Below are 22,596 nucleotides of genomic sequence, written 5' to 3'. Positions count from 1 at the left end.
AGAATTAGATTCCTGTATGGATTGTCTATTGCAATACAAAAAAAACACACTTTGTGTAATAAATATACAGTATATATATATATATAAAATCACCATTCTTCTGTATTAATATGTAATATAACATCACAGTATCATGAGTGTCATAAATGTTGAAAAAAATATGTATGTGTATCAGAGAGTTGGCAGCAATCCACAATTGTGACACAAAATGGATGAAAATTGACATGTGTAATTTGTTATTTACAAAAAAAAGAAGTAACTCCTACATTCATGAACAATTGTAGGATTACAACATGTTACTAGTTTCATCGTCTCACCTGTTGCTGCGAAGCCCTTGGCACGTGATTTTCTTTATTCTATAAAGAAAAATATTTGGGCAATTAATCAATTATACTTTGTGCAAATGCAAAACAAAGTAAAATATAAATAGACATTTTAAACAAACTTTAATTTTAACGTTTCCACATATCTCGTAACATAACATACTTTCACAGTGAAGCTTAGGTGCAGTACATAGACAAAATGCATATAAAATAAGATTGGATTGGATTGCCTTTATTAGTCTCACAGTGGAGAAATTTACATTTCACAGCAGCAAAGTGATGAAAGGAATGAAAGTAGAAAAACAAAATACATGAGCTGCTGGAAAGGCAGCCACTCTCGCGACGCCGTCTTGAAGTCAAAAGAACAAAAAAAAAAAAAAAACTAAATAACAAATAATATGTCAGCATAGAGACAATATGACAAAACAAAGACACAGAAAGAGACATTCATTCGTCAGGACTTGCTGTACCCTCTTTGTGATTAATAATTCTAAATTAAATCATTTTCCCGAATCCATTCAACCTCACTTGGGTCTCAGGATGATTAATAGAACATATTTATTTGCATGCAAATTAGTTTTTAATGTGCTGTACATAATATAGTACAAAATGAAATCGAAAATTCGTAAGCATGTATATCCAATGACTGTATGTCCGTGTATGTGATTCAAGACATTTGTATTAACAAACAATTCCACGTTTGTCTGTTTGTTTTTTTGCTGTATTTGCAAGCAGGGAACATATAATGGACTTTGTAATATTCCATTAAGTGGTTATCATTGGAAAAAGACAGTTTAATGACATTAGTAAACAACAACTAGGCCGCAAACAACGTTCTTACGTTCCACAACTCGTTTTAGCGCATTACTAACGAAGAAAAAAAACATTAATAGCGAACATTAATAAGTGCTGAGTGTGATTATTCAAAAAGTGTTCTCTGCTATATTTGCATTTTCATAAAATGTACATTAAATGGTTATTTTAAGCTCACTCGTTCAAAACAGTCGCTCAACCCCCGTCGGCTCGGTGGCGGCTAAACGTATGCACGAAGGGAAAATGTAGTGACTTGGATTTGCTTATCCTCGTGCTGTATTGTTGTACAATCGCAAAATAAGGGGGAAAACTTACCTGCATCTTCGTGCTAAATCGACAACTTTCAAGTGTGGCAGAGCCCTTCCTCTCAACGACGACGGCCGCCAACTTTTTCAAAATGTCAAGAAGGACGAAGCTGGTTGGTCGGCGTATTGAACATCGAGAGCTCCCATTGGCCAGGAGGGGTAGGAAGCAAAACCGAAGTATAGTGTGTGATTGCTTTAAATCAACATAGCGTTGACTCGCCTTTTATGAATCTGGTAGTGATGGGAATTACGGCTCTTTGTAGAGAGCCGGTTCTTTTGGCTCGGCTCACTTATAAGAGCTTGCAATTTCGGCTCCAAACTGGTTCCTCGGTTTTTCTTTTTTGATGTGGCTTAAATTAATTTACGACCAAAAAATATCCAATACAGTATATCATTTTTAAAATGTATGTGACTTTATTTATATTCCTGTGTGTGTTTGTGTGTGTGTCCGCGCACACACACACACACACACACACACACACACACACACACACACACACACACACACACACACACACACACACACACACACACACACAAACACAGACACACACGTGTGCGTTTGTATCTTCTACCACGGATTTTAACCAATCACGTGCGACTTTAACCCAAGCAGTTGCGGAATCGCCTCCTATAAGCGGGTCCCTATTAATAATAATAATAATAATAATAATAATTATTATTATTATTATTATTATTATTATACATTTTATTTCAAGCACCCTTCAAAGCTCTTAAGGACACTTTACGGTCACAGACAAGCAATTATATTATATATTATACAATAATAAATACAAACAAGAGATAGATCTGAACAGAGAAGAGCCGACTCCAGTCGTTCACTTCAAATAGCCGTTTCTAACAACCGCTTCGTTCGCGTACGACACATCACTGGAATGTAGGTATCGTTGAGTTTATTGTACAACGAAATGGGATTCGCCCAAGTACTGCGTAATTTAATTGTGCTACTTCTTAGCCACGCAAACGAGTTTTCTTTATTGTCTAAATCTACACGACAGATGAAATGTTTAATTTATTTTTGCTGCTGAGAAGTACGACCGCACAACATTTCATTGACATTACAGAATGGCCTTTAATACTCATTTGTCATAGCTTTATTTATGGTGATACTAGTATAGTGTGTCCTACCGGAGACAAATTCCTTGTGTGTTTTACAATAATAATAAATATGATTCTTACTCTGAAAAGTGGTTCAGAAGATGAATGATTTAATATATGAATACAAAAGAGAGAGACTGATGCCAACGTATGGGGAAAAAAAGAGCCAATGCCACTTTTATTTAAGGCAGGGAAAAAAAACCATCACATTTGATGTAAGCTTTTAAAATACAGTACTGCATTCAAATGTTCCCTGCAGGGTTCAAACATTTAAAGGACAACCGACGTCACTTTTTTGTTTCCTAACTGACATCAGAAAATCGTTTCATAGCATCTAAAATACCCAAAACACACAGTATGATATTTTTATTCAAATGCAAAACACCAATAAAAATGACTTAAAGTGTCCAAAATCTACAAAACAATTTGAGCTACGAATTTGGCATTTTCAGAAAGTCCCGCCCCCAGTTCGTGATGTCACGCCAAGACGTCTTGCATTGCTGGAGAATCAAAACAATGGCTTCACATTCGGAGAATATGCTTTCTTGTTACACATCCAGTTATGAATATGATTCAAATAGTTCTGAAGAAGAAAGCATACATGTTTGCAATCAATTAAAGAATTTATTCCATGCCATTTTGAGGCAACATTGGGGAGAAATTATCACCAGAAAAGAGGCACAAAATGGCGACCTCCTGTGGCCACCTCCGTTTCTACAGGCTGATAAATTCCTTATATGGAGCTTGGACATCCTCTTCTGGCGGCTTTTGGGTGCAAAACAAGGTTTTCAGACCAAACAAGTACAGCAAAATGCATTGACGTGATGGAAGGACTGCTCCAATGTGTCTTTTTTTTCGGTCAGGGGCGTTCCTTTAGTGACGTCACGTGCGGACTCGTCACCAACTCAAAAACAAGACTGCCTGAATATTCAGCGCGAGTCTTAAAACGTAAAATATAGCTATATGCGGTGGAATCTTTGTAAAATACGCTCAGTAGAAGTCATTTGAAGCCATTTTACAAATTACGGACACAACTTGTCCGGAGACATCGGTTGTCCTTTAAATGAAGCAGTGGTGTAATTAATTTGTCAGGTTAATGGCTGGCCTGAATCTACCTTCCTTTGAAGAACTTTGATCCGGGCGAGATGAAAGATTGGTAAAAAAAATCCAGCCAAACGATCGGAATGAAAGTCAACTTGCCTGGTCCATAGGCGAAATTACTGCTTGCTACCCTGCACACTGCTCATTAGCTTGCACATTTGCTTTCTGCTATCTCTCACAGAAATATATTGATGCTAATGTTGGCATGGGGCTTGTTAAAGTGCCACTGATATTCCACTGTTTCAATCATGGTATTGTTTCATTGCAAATTAGAATCACTGCAGAACCTTTTCTCTCCACAAAGGTGAATGCTTCGGTCCATTCAACCTCAAGTGTACAATACTCGTCATTTTTTTTTACTCGTAAGGCTTATTTAAAAGGGGGTGTTTACCTGTTTCGACATCAACGGCCACCTAGGTCAGTATCATCCAATCAAAATTGCTCTTTGAACATCATCAGCCACCTTAGGTCAGTATCATCCAATCAAAATTACGCTTTCCACCGACTGTCGCCAAAATAGGAAATGAACAGTGAAAAACGACAATATGTATTTAGTTTTATCGGTGATCCAGATGCAATCATCAAAAGAGCCATAGGTTCCCGATCCCTGGTCTTAGGTTTCGAACGCTGTATTGAATGTTTATTGTGAGAGATATGACAGTCAGACACTGTGGACGAAGACTCGGAACCAGAAAGAGTGTCCCTACTGCCGGCAGGAGACACAGCTATTCATGACAGACGTCTGAATTCTGGAGCCTCCTGTCAAGCTATTTATTGAGAGTACATGCAAATTAAAGTGATACATTAGTAAAACATTGTTTTCTTGATTAGAATACCACACCTCTTGAGTTCTAAGCACGAACAGCTGTAGGCAATAAAACATTGTGTTTTCCATGAACTGCTAAATTTGTAACCTGGCTAATGACCTCTTCTATGAAGGAGTTTGAAGTCCTAAATTACTTCTGTAATAAGGAGTTTCCCAAGTCCTAAATTCTGTGCCATGCCAGATCTCCTAGACGAAACTGACAGTTTAACTTGCTGTGTCTGTTCACCTGATTGACCCCAGGTTGTCTGTGCTTCAATTGTGGATTGAGTCACAAGTGTTGACTAAGCATATAACAGCATGAAAGTTTTAAATATGATAATTTCTTATTCTGTCTAATCTCTATCGTTTATGTAGTCCTAAAATTCTCTGGGTCCTGGAATTTGAGTGACAATGACAAAAACCCTGGCACTGGAGTAGACACATTTTTGTGTCTATGCCATGTCTGGCGGTAAATAACGTGATCCCCTCACTGCGTGCAAAGTGCCAATGATAATTTAGAGATTGTGTAATTTGATCAGAGAGAATTTTGTTGATCTATAATTGTAATATTGTTTAGTACATACACAGCATTTTGGGACTGTTGTGAAAGCGCTATAGAAATAAATTTGAATGGAGATTTGAATTGTATTGAACCGAGCAATTGTTAAAAGCCAGCGTGCAGCACGGCAGCATAACTGCCAGCAAGCGACGCAGATTTCGGATCAGTTTATCCGGTTTGTTGTCCCCGTTATCAGGATCGGCGGCCTGCTCCTCGCCCTCCTGCTCCTGCTCCCCCTCGCCGCCAGCCGCTCTTTCGGGTGAGCAACGGCGCGGCTGGAAAATCACATCCAAAAACTCCAAACTGAGGAAGCCGGGGAGAGCGCGGAGCATTTTGCAGTTGTGCACAACCTGCAACTCGTCGAGAGTGCAGGCCTTCAGGTAGAGGCGCTTCAGGTCCTTCAGGCGGCTGGCGTGGGGGAACCCGGTTGTAGCCTCCTTACCACCGAGGCTCAGCTCCTCCAGTCCAAGCCATCCTGTTTCTAATCCCAAGGAAGCCATTGGCCTCTGGTAGCCGTGACACTTGGTGATGCTAATTTTCAGAAATTTAAGACGGAATAGACCTTCCAAGCCGCAAACGCCTTCCTTGGCGGCACACCCTCGGATTCCATTTGCAGTCACGTGAACCGTATCGCACAACTCCAGTCGATTGAGTTTCTCCCATGATGTCAGACTTTGCAGGTGTCGGTCCTTAAAACAGGGAACGCCGTTGAGGATTAAACATTCAATAGAAATCCTGGATGGCGCACTGTGTCTTGTTCCTTGTTTCTGTTTAATCCTGGAAGTTGACTGCTTGTTCTCTTGAGGTGACGCAGGAATGTATTGGTTGAAGAAGCCATGAGGTAACTCACAGCCTTGCAACTCCAGCACCTTCAAAGATGGCGGTAAGAGTTGACAACTGGGTAGGTTTCTCAAGTCCGCATGCAGAAGATAGAGCTTGCTTAGGCGAGGGCATTTTGTGGACAGAGCTTTGAGCCAAGCCTCAGAGAGGAAAGTGCCACTTCGGACGGAGAGGAGCAAACCACGCAGTCGTAAGTATCGTAGTCCACAACCGAGATACTGACGCAGAAGGACCCACAAGATACGGGATGTCATCTTTTTTTGAGAGAGAGAGAATTTTTTACATTTCACAGAACAGAGTTACAGTGTGAAAACATCTGATCTTGAGAGGCCATAAAAAATAAATCAATGATAGAACCTACAAAATGTTCACAACATACAGTGATACCTTGGCTTACGAACTTAATTGGTTCCCAGAGTGTGTAAGGCGAAAAGTGTGTATCCCAAAAATTAATTTCCCATAGGAAATCATTAAAATGAGAATAATCCGTTCCCAGGTCCCCATAAAAAATTATTTTGTACTTTCTAATTTTCTAAGCCTTAAAACTACACAAAATATATCTTGTATTATATATGTGCTATGGTAATATAATTAAAGAAATAAACTGTACTGTATAATTAAGTCATTTTATTTACCTCTGTGATGGTCGTTAAATGGCTTGATGGAATGGAGTGGTCGGTTTCATCAGCATTAAACACTTGATGAGGAACATAACCTTCTTCTTTCATGATGAATGATCCCTTGTCGGTGCTTTCTCTGGTATAATTTTACCTAGTTCCTCATCAATTGTGTTCTGTTTAGCTGGGTTGATTTATCTTTATCCATCAATTATATGTAATTTACTGTAGTACAGTGATCCCTCGTCTTACGAAGGCTTTAGTTTACGAACATTTCGCCTTCGAACATTAAATTCGCGAGAATATAATCTTGGCATACAAACTAGTTTTCGGCAAACAAACCAAACGAAGCGCCGCGGTGGCTGGTGGACTAGTTTTTCACACCCCCTTTGAGTGCAGACGTGCTTTGTTATCGAGTGGAGTATTTTTTCTATTATAGGACCGAAAAAGACCCCACCACAGGCTACTGTTAAGCCGAAGAGGACACAAAAATTACGGTTGAGCAGAAGAAGGAGATAATCGAAAAACACGAACGAGGTGTGCCTTTGTGTGACTTAGCTGTCCCAGTACCATTAAGTCGACCATTGCTACCATCCATTGACAACTACCATCACAAAGGTAAATAAAACGACTTTATTATACAGTGCAGTTTATGTCTTTAATTACAATACAATAGCACATTTATTATAAATAAAATACGGTATATTTTGTGTAGTCTTAAGGCTTATTGAGTAGAAAATTATGTTTTATGGGGACCTGGGAACGGATTATTCTCATTTGTAATGGTTTCATATGGGAAATAAATGTTTGGCAGACACACTTTTCGCCTTACACACTTTCTGGGAACCAATTAAGTTCATAAGCTGAGGTATCATTGTATACCTTTTCCTCATTAGGGTCGTAGTTATTTAATAATGGAACCCTATAAAAGTACAAAATATCACTTTTTCAAAATGTGTATTTTTTTTCCCCCTTAACAACCTCTTCTGAGCTTTTAAAACAATCATACAGCCTTAGAATTAAAGTCTACACACCCAAATGTATTTTTTTGTTATTTAAATAAAGGATACAAAGATAAAACACTGTATGGAGTGAATAAATTATAGATGCATATAAAAAAACTATGACTTCTGTAAATGTAGTACCTCTTGCACGTGGGGGCGTGGCTGTGTTCAGAACACTGTTTGAATAATTTGGGATTTTTATTTGTAGTTAGCTTTATTTTCTTTTGGCTTTAGTTTTTTTGCAGTCACCTTTACATTAAGTGTGTTACATTTGTATTGGATTGGATTTACCTTTATGAGTCTCGCAGTGGAGAAATTTACATTTCACAGCAGCAAAGTGATGAAATGAAGATGAAAGGAATTAAAGAAGTAGAAAACCAAACTACAGGAGCTGCTGGAAAGGCAGCCACGCTCGCGCCACCATCTTGAAGCCAAAAGAACAAAAAAACCAAATAATAATACAACACAAAGACAATACTGTATGTTACTTTTTTTAAATGCTTCATTTTTCTTGACTTTAAATGTAGTATTTATTTAAGGTTCTTTTTTTAATTTGTAATATTTGTGAAGAACACTATAAAATAGGTCATCAAATATAGGTAAATAAAGTAATTGACATGTCCCAAACAACTCTTTAATGTTCTTGGTTGTAATAAATAAATAAAATAAATCAATAATTAATTTGGGATTAATTTATTAAAATTGAAATTTACTGTGGTGTAAAATGGACTTTAAGTTTGTTATTTTAAGTCTCATTTGTATATAATTTTGTTAATGAAAAAAAAGTTATTGTTTTGTTTTGGTTATTTCGATAGATTTTATGAACTGTACTTTGTTCAAAAGTAACCTATCACATTTAAGATCATGAATGTTTTATAGATGAAAATAACCTAAACTTGAAGCAACCCATTCTTCTCTGTCAATCTTCAAAACTTGTCATAAAACGCATTTGAAATGATTGGCTTTTAACTAAGAAGGAGAATTTGTTTAATTTCATGTTTTATACAGTTTGTATATTATTATTTACTGTTTTAACCGTCTATTGCTGGGTGAATAATGTTTACTCGTGTAATTTGTTTGCGGTGGTGGTTTGAAAAAAAATACAATTGAGGTGAATTGAGGAATTCATCGAAACTTTTGCTGCTGGATCCACCCAACCTCGGGAGGAACACACTTTGCAGCACATTCAACACACTTTACGACACATTATATTTCCATTTTAGAATAGTTCAAAATAGCTTTCCATTTTAGAATAGTTTGTCGTTACGCACACAAAGCTCAATGCATAAAAATTCGTCTCATTTTTAAATTTCATATATATACCAGAAAAGAACGAGAGTCAACGATGTATTGCTCCTGTTCTCTTACCCCTTTCCACGCTGTCAAATCGACAAGTCTCCACAGTTTTTGATCTTTTACAAGGCGTCTCCATCTCTTACACACTCTGAAAGTACATTTCAACACCAAATAGCTTTAAGTAACGAGGCACGCATCAGAGTTAAATGATAAAAGCAGTATTTATTTTTGGAAATACGTTTCCACTCGCTCTCACCTCCCAGCTCTAACAAGCTCGCGCACGCTCAAATATGACAGCACGTCAATCAAAATGTTTTCTGGAAGGTAGTCGAAGGTACATGCTGGAAATGCATCCATGATATAAACAAAATTGTTGTGACACCTTTTTGTTTTTGGAGGGCGGAGGAAATATGTGGAGCACATTCGGTGTTACCAGAATAATACTCCGCCGGAAACATCAAGTTTACCCGGCTTGGTGCATTTTAGTCCGTTTTAATGTTTTTTTTAACATAATGAAAAATGAAACAGAATGAAACATCTTAATATATTTAGAAAGGATAAGTATTTTACATGTACACTTTATTTTTTCAACGCTGCCAATTCAGCGAGCTACAATGCTGACGTCCCACACCACGCATGCGCTGTTCACTGGACAAGATGGCGACCAGCAATGGAGGAGGAATGGAAGTGGACGGGGCAGGCGAGTCTTTTCGCACTTATTCAATTACTTTTTCCACTACAGTGGTATGATTACGATCGCAATTTGTTGTGTGCAATAGTTACATTTATAGATGTTTCTCACCGGTTACGAATACGTGAGATTAGCGCTCTCGGGAGTTTTCTGACACAAGCCGCTGTGCTGTAAACCTGTCAATATATGAACTACTTTGAGGCGAGGTTTCCTGGATGTTTATTATGGTCAATCAATGTCATTGGGCGGTGATATGTAGTAATTTAAAGTTCGTGACAGTTCCCTAAATCCCGCGCAAGTATTAAATAATCTAATCCTTCTGTGGATGCCATGGAAAATACAAATCTGTCATTTTGAGACCAAAATGTGTACCTTTTGAGAAATGAAGTTATGGATGTTTATCTTGTCTCTCTGCATCTGTAGCCAGTCCCAGTGTTATGGCCTCCGGGATGACTGGCAGCGTCTCGGTGGCCTTGCACCCTCTGGTTATTCTCAACATATCAGACCATTGGATCCGAATCCGTTCACAGGAGGGACGACCGATGCAAGGTAGGCTGCTTAAGCATGTCTCTCGTTGTTGTCTCCCTCATTATTTTTCTTTCCTCAGTAATCGGCGCTCTCATCGGGAAGCAGGAGGGCCGAAACATTGAGGTGATGAACTCCTTTGAGCTTCTGTCGCACACAACGGACGACAAAGTGCATATTGACAAGGAGTACTACTACACCAAGGAAGAGCAGTGTGAGTTGTGTTAGGTTGCATGATTGCATCAAATTATCCCGATGAGGAATTTATGTCAGAGATGTTTGGTCGGATACTGTAAACAAAGGCTGGAACACGGGAAGATTGTCTATTACTGCCGGCAGGGGACGCAGGCATTCATGAGCAACACCCAACAGCCCTGGAAATGCAAATTTAAGTGATACATTAGTAAAACATAGTATTTTTGATTTGAATACCACACCCCTGGACGTCCCAAGCACCAACAACTATAAAACAACAGAACGTAGACATTTTAATTAGTTGTCCTTTCTGACAATTAATGAACTGATAGATTCGTAACATGGCTAATGACCTCTTCCTGTGAAGGAGTTTACCAAGTCGTAAATTAGTCCAAGGCCAGATCTCCTACATGAAGATGACAGTTTAACAGGCTGTGTCTGCTCAGATCAGATTGACCCCAGATTTTCTGTGCTTCCATTGTGGGCCTTCTAAGCATGATTTTTTTTAATATGATAACTGCTATTCTGTCTATTCTCTATCATTTTGCAACAAGTATAAAAACCATGGGTGAAGAGATTTGGAATTGTGTGCAGATTTGTTAGGTTGTATGATATATTTTTATTTCAATGAGCTCCCTCTTAAAGGACAACCGACGTCTCCGGACAAGTTGTGTCCATAATTTGTAAAATGGCTTCAAATGACTTCTACTGGGCGTATTTTAATAAGATTCTACTGCATATAGCTATATTTTACGTTTTAAGACTCGCGCTGAACATTCAGGAAGTCTTGTGTTTGAGTTGGTGACGAGTCCGTACGTGACGTCACTAAAGGACCGCCCCCTGACCATAAAAAAGACGCATTGTAGCGTCCTTCCGTCACGTCAATGTATTTTGCTGTACTGTTTGGTTTGAAAACCTCGTGTTGCACCCAAAAGCCGCCAGAAGAGGGAGTCCAAGCTCCATGGAAGGAATTTATCAGCCTGTGGAAACAGGCTCATTCATTCCTCATAGCTTGGTGGCCATTTTTGGGTGCGACATTCCCCCCGCCCGTTTGCCTCAAAATAACACGGAATAAATTCTTTAATCGATTGCAAACATTTATGCTTTCCTCTTCAGAACTATTTGAATCATATTTATAACTGGATGTGTAACAAGAAAGCATATTCTCCGAATCTGAAGCCATTGTTTTGATTCTCCAGCAATGCAAGATGTCTTGGCGTGACGTCACGAACTGGGGGCGGGACTTTCTGAAAATGCCCAATTCGCAGCTCAATTTTTTTTGCAGATTTTGGACACTTTTAGTCATTTTTATTGGTGTTTTGCATTTGAATAAAAATATCATACTGCGTGTTTTGGGTATTTTAGATGCTATAAAACGTTTTTCTGATGTCAGTTAAAAAACAAAAAATTGACGTCGGTTGTCGTTTAAAGTTCACCCATTCTTTGTGAGTGAAGTGTTGTGGTTTTTGTGTCACAGTCAAGCAGGTATTCAAAGAAATGGAATTCTTGGGTTGGTACACCACCGGCGGCCCTCCCGACGCGTCCGACATTCACATTCACAAGCAGGTGGGCACACTTGAAAGAAGTAACGATGCCACATCACGCTTGACATGTATGTTGTGACGTCGACCGTATTTTCATTTCTCTGTCAGGTGTGTGAGATCATTGAGAGTCCACTCTTCCTTAAACTTAACCCGATGACCAAACATACGGATGTGAGTTGTCGTTGTGCACCAATTTGGATGGTTTGCAATGTTATTTTAGGAATTGATTTGTTACCAAAGGAAATAAGACAAATAAATAGCGTGCTAATGAATGAGGTGTGTGTCAGCGAATGAGAGTGTAGTCGACTATTGCTGCCTCGAATTATGAGCTAATTGTGAGCCAATGTGCATGTGGAATAAGTATTGACTAAAGATGATTTTGAGGCCGATGGCGACGCGGCAAAAAATATTCCCACTCATCTATCCATTTTGTCTTTGTTTTCTTCCTCAGCTACCTGTGAGCGTTTTTGAATCAGTCATTGATATCATCAGCGGCGAGGTACCCATCCACTCAAATAAGCAAATTTTAAAGGGGCAGGGGGGTGAAAAGATAAAAACAAAGTACAGTAAAGTCTCGTTATATCGATATCGGATATATCGATAGTCCCGGTTATATCGATATTTTTTCGGACTCCCTTGAATATCGATATAACGAGACTTTACTGTATTCTATGCATAATAGAAATGCCCGAAGACTGAAATGTATAACTGTGCAAAAATGTTTCATTAAAAGAACTGTACATAGTGCAAGTATAAAAATACAGTACTAATAGCATTTCTATCTATCTATCTATCTATCTATCTATCTATCTATCTATCTATCTATCTATCTATCTATCTATCTATCTATCTATCTATCTATCTATCTATCTATCTATCTATCTATCTATCTGAGTTACAGTGATACCTCGGTTTACAAACTAGTTTTCGGGAAATACACGGAGCGCCACAATGGCTGGCGGACTAGTTTTCGGCGGAAGAACACCAAACCACACGGCCGAACAGCGCCACCATGGCTGCAGGACTACTTTTCCACACCCACTTTCTTTGAGTGCACTCAGTGGAGATGTGTTTTTTTTTTATGGAGTGCCGTTTTGGGACCGAAAAAGACCCCACCACAGGCTAGTGTTAAGCCGAAGAGGACACAAAAGAAAATTACGGTCGAGCAGAAGAAGGAGATCATCGTAAAACACGGACGAGTTGTGCGTTTGTGACTTAGCGTCCCAGTAGCAATATGCTAAGTCGACCATTGCTACGTGTGGCTAAAGGTGTTTCTGTGTTGGTTAAGCAACGGTCTCAGGCAATAGAAGAGGTTGAAAAACTTCTGTTGATTTGGATTAACGAAAAGCAGCTAGCAGGGGACATTGTGAGTGAGGGTATTATCGCTGAGAAAGCACGGCAACTTCACTCGGATATCATCAAGAGGCAACTATATTAACGACCATCGCAAAGGTCAATAAAACAACTTTATTATACTGTACAGTTTATGTATTTAATTACAATACAATAGCATATTTATTATACATATATAATAAATGTGCTATAAGTATATAAGGTATATTTTGTGTAGTTTTAAGGCTTATTTAGTAGAAAATTATATTTTATGGGGACCTGGAAACGGATTATTCTCATTTTTAATGGTTTCCTATGCGAAATTAATGTTTGGAAGACACACTTTTCACCTTACACACACTTTCTGGAAACCAATTAAGTTTGTAAGCCGAGGTATCACTGTATTCCGGGTTGAGTGAACGCTGGCGCATGCTCACCCACAGAAAACTTATTCTGTGACCTTGAGAGTTTTGAAAGGCGCTTAGAAAAAAAAATGCATTATTATTATTATGAATTGTATCCTTCAACTTGAATTGTTTTTACTCCTTTTTGTTCTCCCTCTCCTCTCATAAATGCAGGCCACCATGTTGTTCGCCGAACTTAATTACACTTTGGCCACAGAGGAGGCCGAGAGGATCGGCGTGGACCACGTCGCCCGCATGACGGCCACCGGCACGGGCGAAAACTCCACAGGTAGAAATTTGGAACGTGCCAGATGGAAACATATAGTACGTAAAATCCGTTTCTGAAATGTATTATTTCCCATATTTGTCGCCACAGTGGCCGAGCATCTCATCGCCCAGCACAGTGCCATCAAGATGCTGCACAGTCGCGTCAAGATCATCCTGGAGTATGTCAAAGCGGTGGAAACAGGTGAGAAGGCCTTAATGCGGCACTTAGCTTATGGGAGCTATGAGGTTATTTTTCACAGATTTTCACTCCTCGCTATAGAACGTAGTGAACAGCGGGGCTTTACTGTTTTACAATCAACTCGACTAAATCGCTTGTGGACATGTCAAATATGTGCGTAGGCACATGTTGTCTGGCAGAGAGTTGATATTACTGAATTATCTTTTGATTCATTCATGTGACAATTTTCTCATAAGTGCTAATTTTATGTTTTAAGGTGTTTAAGGAGACACTCACTACTAGCTGGCTGGCTATCTAGCGAGCTTGCTATGAGCTATGTAGCTGGCTTGCTAATAGCTGGCTATAGCTAGCGCGTGTGGCTGCCACTGCTCACCCACAGGAAAAAAAAACTTACCCTATGTAAAGTGACCTTGAGAGTTTTGAAATGCACTTATAAATGAAATGTATTATTATTCATATTAATAATTATTAAACAAATAATATGACACAACACAAGGACACATTCAAGTGGAGTCATTCAATCTTAAGCACTTTCTGGACCCTCTTTGTTGTATGAAGAAATTCTAGATCACAGGTGTCAAAGTCAAGGCCAGCGGGCCAAATCCGGCCCGCCACATCATTTTTTTCGGCCCGCGAAAGCAAATCAAACTTGTTAAATTCCATGATGATTGCTAAAATCTGAGCCAAAATTTCATATTTTTGGATGTCAACCACAATAAAAGTCATTATTCTTGACTTCAGATTTGAAAACGAGTTATTCATTAATTTGCTGTGTGCTCTATATGTAATATTTGAAGGGATTTAAACATTCTAATGGGTTCCCCAAATTCATAACGGCCCTCGAGAGGAAACCATAACTACAATGTGGCCCGCGGCAAAAAATGACTTTGACACCCCTGTTCTAGATGAAAGAGAAGATGATCAAAGTGTCCTTTTCACCAGTGGATCAGGGACGTCATGGTGAAATATGCACGGCTGCACGGCTGCAAATGTTGAAAGTAAATACGAAGCTGTTAGCATCCATTGACGAAAAGAGATCGTCTCGCATCTCCTGTCCCACATAAATCCGCTTCAATTCCAAGCCGCGACAGTTCCACATCGGCGCTCTGCGCTGATGCTCCTCTTGGACTTTTTAACCTGTTTACTTTGGTGCTGTTTTTTAGCATACTTTCCTTGCTGTGAGCTGAAAATGCTTTCAAATTAATCTTGAAAGTGCTTCAATTTTTTTCCCCTCTCTACCAGGAGAAGTCCCTTTCAACCATGAAATCCTGCGAGAAGCAAATGCTCTTTGCCACAGACTGCCTGTCCTCAGCACGATCAAGTTTAAAACAGACTTTTATGACGTAAGACCCTCCCTCATTTGTTCAAGTTATGAAAATTCCAGCTTGTACCTTCCTAACACTGCCCCCGTTCCATTTTTTTTTTGCATCTACCCACAGCAATGCAACGACGTGGGCCTCATGGCCTACTTGGGCACCATCACCAAGTCATGCAACAGCATGAACCAATTCATCAATAAGTTTAACGTCCTCTATGACCGACAGGGCATCGGCCGTAGGATGAGAGGACTTTTCTTCTGATGCGCCAACATGGACATTTTTCTTTTTTTTTGGTTTTGTTGTTTTATTCGGAGGTCATCATCAAGTCGCAGCTCAAGCCACTGCAACTGTTCAACCCTGCTTCAAGTGTAGCCCAAAGCACTTTGCGACACATGTAAACAGAGGCTCTTGTTTACCACTGGACATGAATATTTTATTTACCCCTTGTTTTATTGTCGTTTGATCATTCTGTATGTAATAAAAGATTTACTGTTTGTTTTTTTTCATGCGACTTCTGGATCTCTTTCAAGCACCATTTTCTAACCCTTTTTTTAAACAAGCTAGTGGAAAATGCAGCAATTTTATTGTTCTTTGCTGTTTGAAGTCACCTTCCTGCTGTTTGACGACCCCGTGTAAGGTTTTAAGGGATGCATGCGAGAGTGATCCGGTGGACAGGTCAGCAGTTTTCTCCCTTTACAATGTATAGCGGAACTCGACTTAATGACCCCATGTGGTTTTCGAGGGGATAAGCTAAAATACAACCCTCAGTAAATTACATTAGACTGTTGTAGTGTAATGTAACTTCACGGTTTGCAGCAACAAACCTTCAAAATAATACATTACATTTATAAGCGCCTTTCAAAACTCTCAAGATCATTTTACAATAGAGGTAAAATCCGACCCGACTGTATTAAAGCCCCGCCCACTCAAGTCCGACCAATTAACTTGATTTGCAGGCACCGAGCCCAAAACAAGCCCGAAATTTCACATGATTTGTGAGGATTTATAACAAATAAAAGCCTTTGTAACAAAATCGAAGTGAAACAATACTGCAAACATTTAAATATTTTATATTTCTGTGGAGGTTACATTATCCAACTATTTTCTATCATTGACAGTTTTGTAAGAGTTGGCGGAAAATTTAAGGTCAGCGCAGAGTATGTGGAACTGTCGCGGTTTGGAATTGAAGCAGATTTACGCGGAGGGGAGATGTGAGACAATCTCTGTTCGTCAATGGATGCAATAGCTTGGTATTTGCTTTCATCATTTAGCTTGAAACAGACGTGCACATTACACCATGACATCCCTGATGCACTGGTGAAAAAGACACTTTGATATTCTCTTTTATCTAGAACTGCTTCATACAACTAAGAGGGTGCAGAAAAGTGCTTAAGATTGAATGACTGTCTATGTCTTGGATGTACCTTTATTCATCTCGCAGGAGAGAAATTTACATTTCACAGCAGCAAAGTTATTAAAGGAAGAGGAAAGGAAAGAAAGAAGTAGAAAAACAAAATTCAGGAGCTGCTGGAAAGGCAGCCACTCTCGCGGTGCCGTCTTGAAGAAAAAAAAAAACAATATTTTGTGTTGCGTCATTTATTTTTTTGTTTTTTTTTTTACTTCAAAATGGCACTGTGATAGTGGCTTCCTTTACAGCAGCTCCTGTATTTTGTTTTTCCTACTTCTTCCTTTCATCACTTTGCTGCTGTGAAACGGAAATTTCTCCACTGCGAGACTAATAAAAGCCAATCCAATCCAAACAAAGGTTCGCATCAAACGTTTAAATGAATCTGGACCCGTTCATTGGATGGAGTTTGACCACCACATTAGTAAATTTCACCTTCTGCCATGTAGTGGAAGAGCATTTGCTCACTATAAGACACTCAAATAAGATGGATGTAGAAAAAATATATATACATTGTTTGTCGTAAATATAAAGTACAAATGTCATTTCAATCAAGTGAAAGTGGATCATTTAGCAGCGCACACCTGTAATGATGTGGCTGAGGAACCACCGCCTTTAATAAATGCTGGAAACAACATCACCGTGCAACCTTTTTCCACCACAGTCCGATCGTTTTTACTTGCTTTCATCTTCAGACTCGTCTGCGGGCGCTTCGGGTTGAGGGTATTGGAAACGGGCGGGGTCATATAATTCATCACGGGGGTCATAGGGTATTTGGGGGTGGTAATAATGGAAATTGAAGCCCTTCTTCTGAATGGGAAGCGGAGGAGGCGCAGGCTCATCTACGGGTTCCTCTTTTGCCGCTTTGACAAGTAGAGGGGGCGGAGGTGGTGGGGGTCCCATAACTTTTCCCTTGATGGGTCTGGGGGGTTGGTCGATGAGGCAGTCGGGGTCCCAGTAGGGGTCGCAGTCGTACTCCATCCCCTTGAACGCGCGGATGGGGGCCGGCGCAGGAGATTTTTTCACCAGGATGGGCGGGGGTACATAATTCTTCGAGGGAGGGGGCGGTTGCTGAATCACCGGGGCGGGGGCCGGCTGAGCCTTCTGGGGAGCGCAGTGGGGGTGGTAGCGGGGGTCGCAGAGGACCGGTACGGCGCCGGCGGGAAGGTAGACGATGTGAGGTGTGCATTGGGGGTCCTTGGCGTTGCACAGGTAGAGCACATCTGCCTGGGAGATGGAGGGAGCGCGCGGGAGGGGTGGGGGCGCCTCGGTGGCCTTAGGGACACCTTTCATCGGCGGTGGAGGAGGAGGAGGCGGAGCAACGACTTTGCATTTTTTGTCTGTGGTGGGGTCGCACATGATTTGAGGGACCCCCAGCTTGCTCTGAAAGTATGAGGCGTTGGGGCCGTACGTGTGTTCCAAGTGCCTCATTTGCTGGTACAACATCCTCAACTTGTCGATCTCGTATAGCTGAGGGACGCACAATGCAAGCACATGACATCATCCAGCTAATTATGATGACAGTCATAGCCAAAAAAATGAATTATTGCTTCCGTTTTCCTATGTGTCCACTCCAGTGCCAGGGTTCTTGTCATTGTCACTCGAATTCCAGGACCCACAGAATATTGAGTTTTAGGATGACATAAACATTCAATGCAGCGGAAGTAGCCTTAGACTCTCTTCTTTCACCAAGAAAGAGTTAATTCCTAAATTATATGGTTCGGGAGTTATATGAGCAGCTGATCAAAATGCATAATAATAATAATAATATCGATGAAAAGGTTTCTTCAGCCATCATCTGTACTTTTTTGAAGGTGTTGGACGTTTCGCCTCTTATCCTTAACCTTTTCATCGATGGACCACTCCTGTACGACTGAGAGTTTACACAGACGAAATAATAATAAAAATACATAGTTAATAATTATAAATATAAATATAATGTATAAATAAATTCATAAATATAATGTAAATACAAAAAGAAAATTGTTAGCAGTTAGTTGCTAATGCTAGTTGTACAAGTTACATACGGTTTTGTTTCCACCAGAACAATAGAGGTTGTCGTCAACCTATTGTGGAGTTTTTGCTACTTTTTAAAAAGAATAATGTGCTGCTGTTCATTAAACTGAACAAATTTATGAAAAAGTGGCCTTTTTTTTTAGATGGAAAATAAACCAATATGATATACAGAGCTAAAAGTTGATCATTGCTCACCATTATAAGTTGAAATTATTTTTGGGGGGGAAATATGATCCCTTGTGAGGATAAAGTGAATTGTAAAATCGAACAAATGAGTGGACTATGTTCTATTTTATTTAAAAAATGGCAGAAATTACAGAATTACTACTACTACTACTAATACTACTAATAATAATACTACTAATAATAATAATAATAATAATAATAATAATAATAATAATAATAATAATAATAATAATAATAATTTCTGAGCGCCTTTCAAAACTCTCAAGGACAATTTACAGTCCCAGGATTTTTGTGTGCGGGTGAGCAGTAGCAGCCATTCGCGCCAGCGTTCACTCTACCCGGAAGTAACACAGCAGCAAAGTTATGAAAGGAAGAGGAAAGGAAATAAAGAAGTAGAAAAACAAAATACAGGCGCTGCTGGAAAGGCAGCCACTCTCGCGACCCAATTGCTCCCTGGATCTGGTCTCGCCATCCCTCATCTTGGTGAATTTTGGTGAAAATGCCAAAACCCTGGCAATTGAGTGGACATATTTTTGCACGTCTCTGCAGTGAATGAGTTAGTAAAGACAATAACCATATTTGATTTGGTGTGTGTGCGCATGCGTTTTTGTTACCCCTTCGGTGTGTCCGATGCTACTGTAGTAGCGGTAGTAGGCCTGGAAGTCCGGGTTGCCTCGGTACCATTTGGGATCCACATTCCTCGTGGGCCTGGAGTGGCTCAGGAAGTCGTTGGCCCTCTGCTGATCAATGGCGACGTCACCGGCGGGCACCATTCCTGTTCATTTTGTGAGGAAGAGCTTGATGAAGAGCAAAAAATCAACTTTCTTGCAATCAAGTGTTAATGTTACCTTCCTGCTGGATTGAACTCAGCAGGGATTTGGCCTCCAGACAGCCTGCAAAGAAAAAAAATGTACGCTACTTTTGATTCACATGGTTGGATTTGAGGTATTTTAATGCACATGAAATGTAGTAACTTACCTGGAAGCCATGTTAGACAGTTAAGTGCCCCCCAAAAACACAACAAGGAAATCATTTGGACCCCTGAAAAAAAAAACACTTGCAATGACTTGAAAAACAAAGTATAATAAAATGGATTATATGGTCTTCATATTGGGAAAATAGTCAAAGAATAATACTGGTCAACGGATAATCCAAATCAAATTGCTTTCTATATTCCTATAAATAATTTTGACCATTTTAAAAATATCTTGACTTTTTTTCCCTAGCACATCACATTTGGGTTTTTAGATCGCAAAACAGATTTGACTGATGTAATTTATTAAAAAAAATATCAATTTGTTACTAAAATGGTCAATATCACATACCATATTATTCTTAGCTTATTGTAATAATAATAATAATAATAATAATAATAATAATAATAATAATAATAAAAATAATTATTATTATTTTTAATTATTATTATCATCATGATCACTATAATTATTTTCATCATAATAAATAACTACAACATTAATAGTTATTATTTTTGAGAAAAAATTGAAAACGCACATCTCTGATTAAAAACAAAAACATCAACGTAATCATCAGTTTTATACTTTTCTTAATTTGCAACTTTGTATTTGATTTAAAAATACATTCAAATTACATTGAGATAAACCATTTAGTTTTATTTTTAAAAATGTTTTGATATCACAAATAAAATTCAGCCTTCCAATTTTCTTGATAAAATATATCATATAATTAAAATAAAAGTTTGACAAAGAGGGACTGCACTTAATAAAATATATAGTAATTCATAGACTGTAGGTGACTGTAAAGTGTCGTTGAGAGTTTTGAAAGGCGCTTAGAAATTAAATGTATTGTTATTATTATTATTATTATTATTATTATTATTATTAATCCTGTAATTTCTGCCTTTTTTTTAATTAAATAGAACATAGTCCACTCATTTGTTCTATTTTGCAACTCACTTTATCCTTACAAGGGATCTCATATTACCACTAAAAAAATACTTTCAACTTTCAACGGCAAGCAATGATCAACTTTTAGCTATGTATATCATATTGGTTTATTTTCTATTAAAAAAAATGCAAAATGTTCATACATTTGTGCAGTTTAATGAAAAGCAGCACATTATTATCTTTTACAAGTAGCAAATGTTTTTTAAAAAAATCCACATTTAAGTAGGTTGACTACAGCCTCTATTGTTCAGGTGGAAACAAAACAGTATGTAACTTGCACAACTAACATTAGCAACTAACTGCTAACAATTTATTTTTGCATTTACATTATAGTTATAAGGGCCTTTCAAAACATTCAAGACACATTACAGTTTAACACATTGTTTCATAAAATGTAAAATCCAAGTGAATGAAGTTCAATAGATGTTTTAAAATGGCTCACCTGGTTCATGAAGCTGTCCTCACTGTTTGGACTGAGCCTTGCAGGTTAAATAGTGAGTCGGGGTCATCTCGAACTTGTAGGGCTATCCAATAGGAGCCTTCTTCTCTCATTTGGGCGACCAAATCCTGCAGCTCGCCTCTATTTTCTCAATCCACTTTGAAACGTGAGGCCCGTGGCGACAATTAAAAACGAACAGCAGCCATTAAAAGAGAACTCGTGGTGGAAAGGAGGCCATTAAATTCAAGGCCCGTGCTGTGAAAAGTGCAACGGGGAGAGAAAATGCTGCAGACTAACACGATATGCTTGCCAAGATGAAGAAGAAGAAAAAAAAATCCAAAGATGTTGACCTCATTCTATTAAAAAATTATGGACGATGACAGTCTGCATCAAAATGGTGCTAATTAGTCGTTGGATATGTGGCAACACCTGTTATTGTGACTGAGCGTGAGGGGAAACATTTTTTTTTTATCTTTATAAAAGTAAACCGAAGGTAAACGTTTTCTTTGTGGAATAGCCAGGGGTGCTCACACTTTTTCAGCATGGAAGCTATTTTTGAAATTATTATATTTATTGAGAAATATATTACGGTATCTTGCAACTTATATTGATCTATAACCACATGTACAATCCAATACAAAACATATTGATTTATATAGCGGTTTAACAACATATGTTGCACAGCACAACATCGTGTAATTTTTTTGCCATTACTTGAGTTCACTCCGATAACTGGCAGACGAGACAAACGCACTTTGAAGTCCTCCTCCCATTTCGTATGAAAGTGAGACTTTTTTTCTTCTTACTTGGTTCAGCTACCCCACTCATTTTATATCCTATCTTGCGTTTAAGCGGAAAAACGAGCGAAGAAAATAGGATGTAACTCACGACTAGCTTAATTGTTGACTTTTCAGCGCTCAGGGGCGTTGTTTGAGCACGCATTATATCTAATAATAAAATATCACCTGATTGGTTGGCATGTGTATCGATCAAGTAAAATGATGACTGATTGGCTGACGTGTTTTTTTCCAAAACAACTCAACTTTGTATAACGCTATGTTCAGTTTCAGAAATCATAAATCGGGACATTTTCGTACTAGCAACTCTGTGGTGCGTGTTAAATAATAATAATAATTTTAATTTCTAAGTGTCTTTCAAAACTCAACGACACTTGACAGTCACGGGATTTTTTTGTGCGTGTGATCAGTGATTCGCGCTAGCGTTCACTCTACCTGGAAGTAAATAATGTGAGCGTAAAAGTGTAAATTAGAAGTAAATAAAACACAAAAAATGCTTTCATTGTTTATTTATACATTTAATTAGTGTAAAAATGAATTTGAAACATTTCGTTTGTTTGAAAATGAACT

The 22,596-nt window shown here is 38.7% G+C and overlaps 4 protein-coding genes across 7 annotated transcripts in view; 1 reads left to right on the top strand and 3 right to left on the bottom strand.

Annotated features, from left to right (window-relative positions):
* The window catches only part of aurkb (aurora kinase B), a 12,610-nt gene extending 11,062 nt beyond the window's left edge, over nucleotides 1-1,548 (bottom strand). Inside the window, exons 1-2 of the mRNA XM_089016646.1 lie at nucleotides 1,452-1,548; nucleotides 318-356 (exon numbers count right to left, since the gene is read on the bottom strand). Of these exons, the coding sequence (XP_088872772.1) occupies nucleotides 318-356; nucleotides 1,452-1,457 (45 nt within the window). The 5' untranslated portion in view covers nucleotides 1,458-1,548. The remainder of the gene's footprint in view (nucleotides 1-317; nucleotides 357-1,451) is intronic.
* Nucleotides 1,549-2,709: 1,161 nt separating this feature from the next.
* Nucleotides 2,710-9,312, bottom strand: fbxl12 (F-box and leucine rich repeat protein 12). 2 transcript variants are annotated; one of them, XM_089021458.1, is made up of 4 exons: nucleotides 9,039-9,096; nucleotides 8,855-8,930; nucleotides 7,778-7,910; nucleotides 2,710-6,119 (listed from the first exon to the last, which is right to left on the bottom strand). In XM_089021458.1, exon 4 carries the CDS (start codon nucleotides 6,117-6,119, stop codon nucleotides 5,079-5,081), a length of 1,041 nt encoding a protein of 346 aa, XP_088877584.1. In that variant the 5' UTR covers nucleotides 7,778-7,910; nucleotides 8,855-8,930; nucleotides 9,039-9,096; the 3' UTR covers nucleotides 2,710-5,078. The 2 variants fall into 2 exon arrangements, with proteins under 2 accessions (XP_088877584.1, XP_088877575.1); XM_089021449.1 differs by lacking the exon at nucleotides 7,778-7,910 and having other exon boundaries at nucleotides 9,039-9,312.
* Nucleotides 9,313-9,418: 106 nt separating this feature from the next.
* cops6 (COP9 signalosome subunit 6) lies at nucleotides 9,419-15,769 on the top strand. The gene is made up of 10 exons (XM_089021436.1): nucleotides 9,419-9,482; nucleotides 9,897-10,022; nucleotides 10,081-10,212; nucleotides 11,671-11,759; nucleotides 11,846-11,908; nucleotides 12,189-12,236; nucleotides 13,648-13,762; nucleotides 13,850-13,942; nucleotides 15,182-15,282; nucleotides 15,379-15,769. Exons 1-10 carry the CDS (start codon nucleotides 9,419-9,421, stop codon nucleotides 15,517-15,519), a joined length of 972 nt encoding a protein of 323 aa, XP_088877562.1. The 3' UTR covers nucleotides 15,520-15,769.
* Nucleotides 15,770-17,157: 1,388 nt separating this feature from the next.
* and4 (actinodin4) lies at nucleotides 17,158-22,130 on the bottom strand. 3 transcript variants are annotated; one of them, XM_089016628.1, is made up of 6 exons: nucleotides 21,944-22,130; nucleotides 21,233-21,484; nucleotides 19,844-19,906; nucleotides 19,714-19,758; nucleotides 19,480-19,640; nucleotides 17,158-18,133 (listed from the first exon to the last, which is right to left on the bottom strand). In XM_089016628.1, exons 3-6 carry the CDS (start codon nucleotides 19,896-19,898, stop codon nucleotides 17,339-17,341), a joined length of 1,056 nt encoding a protein of 351 aa, XP_088872754.1. In that variant the 5' UTR covers nucleotides 19,899-19,906; nucleotides 21,233-21,484; nucleotides 21,944-22,130; the 3' UTR covers nucleotides 17,158-17,338. The 3 variants fall into 3 exon arrangements, with proteins under 3 accessions (XP_088872754.1, XP_088872761.1, XP_088872747.1); XM_089016635.1 differs by having other exon boundaries at nucleotides 21,233-21,386; XM_089016621.1 differs by having other exon boundaries at nucleotides 21,233-22,130.
* Nucleotides 22,131-22,596: the final 466 nt, after the last annotated feature.

The sequence above is a fragment of the Hippocampus bargibanti genome, linkage group LG02, assembly GCF_051943395.1.
Source record: "Hippocampus bargibanti isolate YZ-2025 linkage group LG02, ASM5194339v1, whole genome shotgun sequence".
In the NCBI taxonomy this organism is placed as follows: Eukaryota; Metazoa; Chordata; class Actinopteri; order Syngnathiformes; family Syngnathidae; genus Hippocampus; species Hippocampus bargibanti.
Note: the sequence above shows the minus strand (reverse complement) of the source record. Positions and strands in the feature narration are given on the sequence as shown.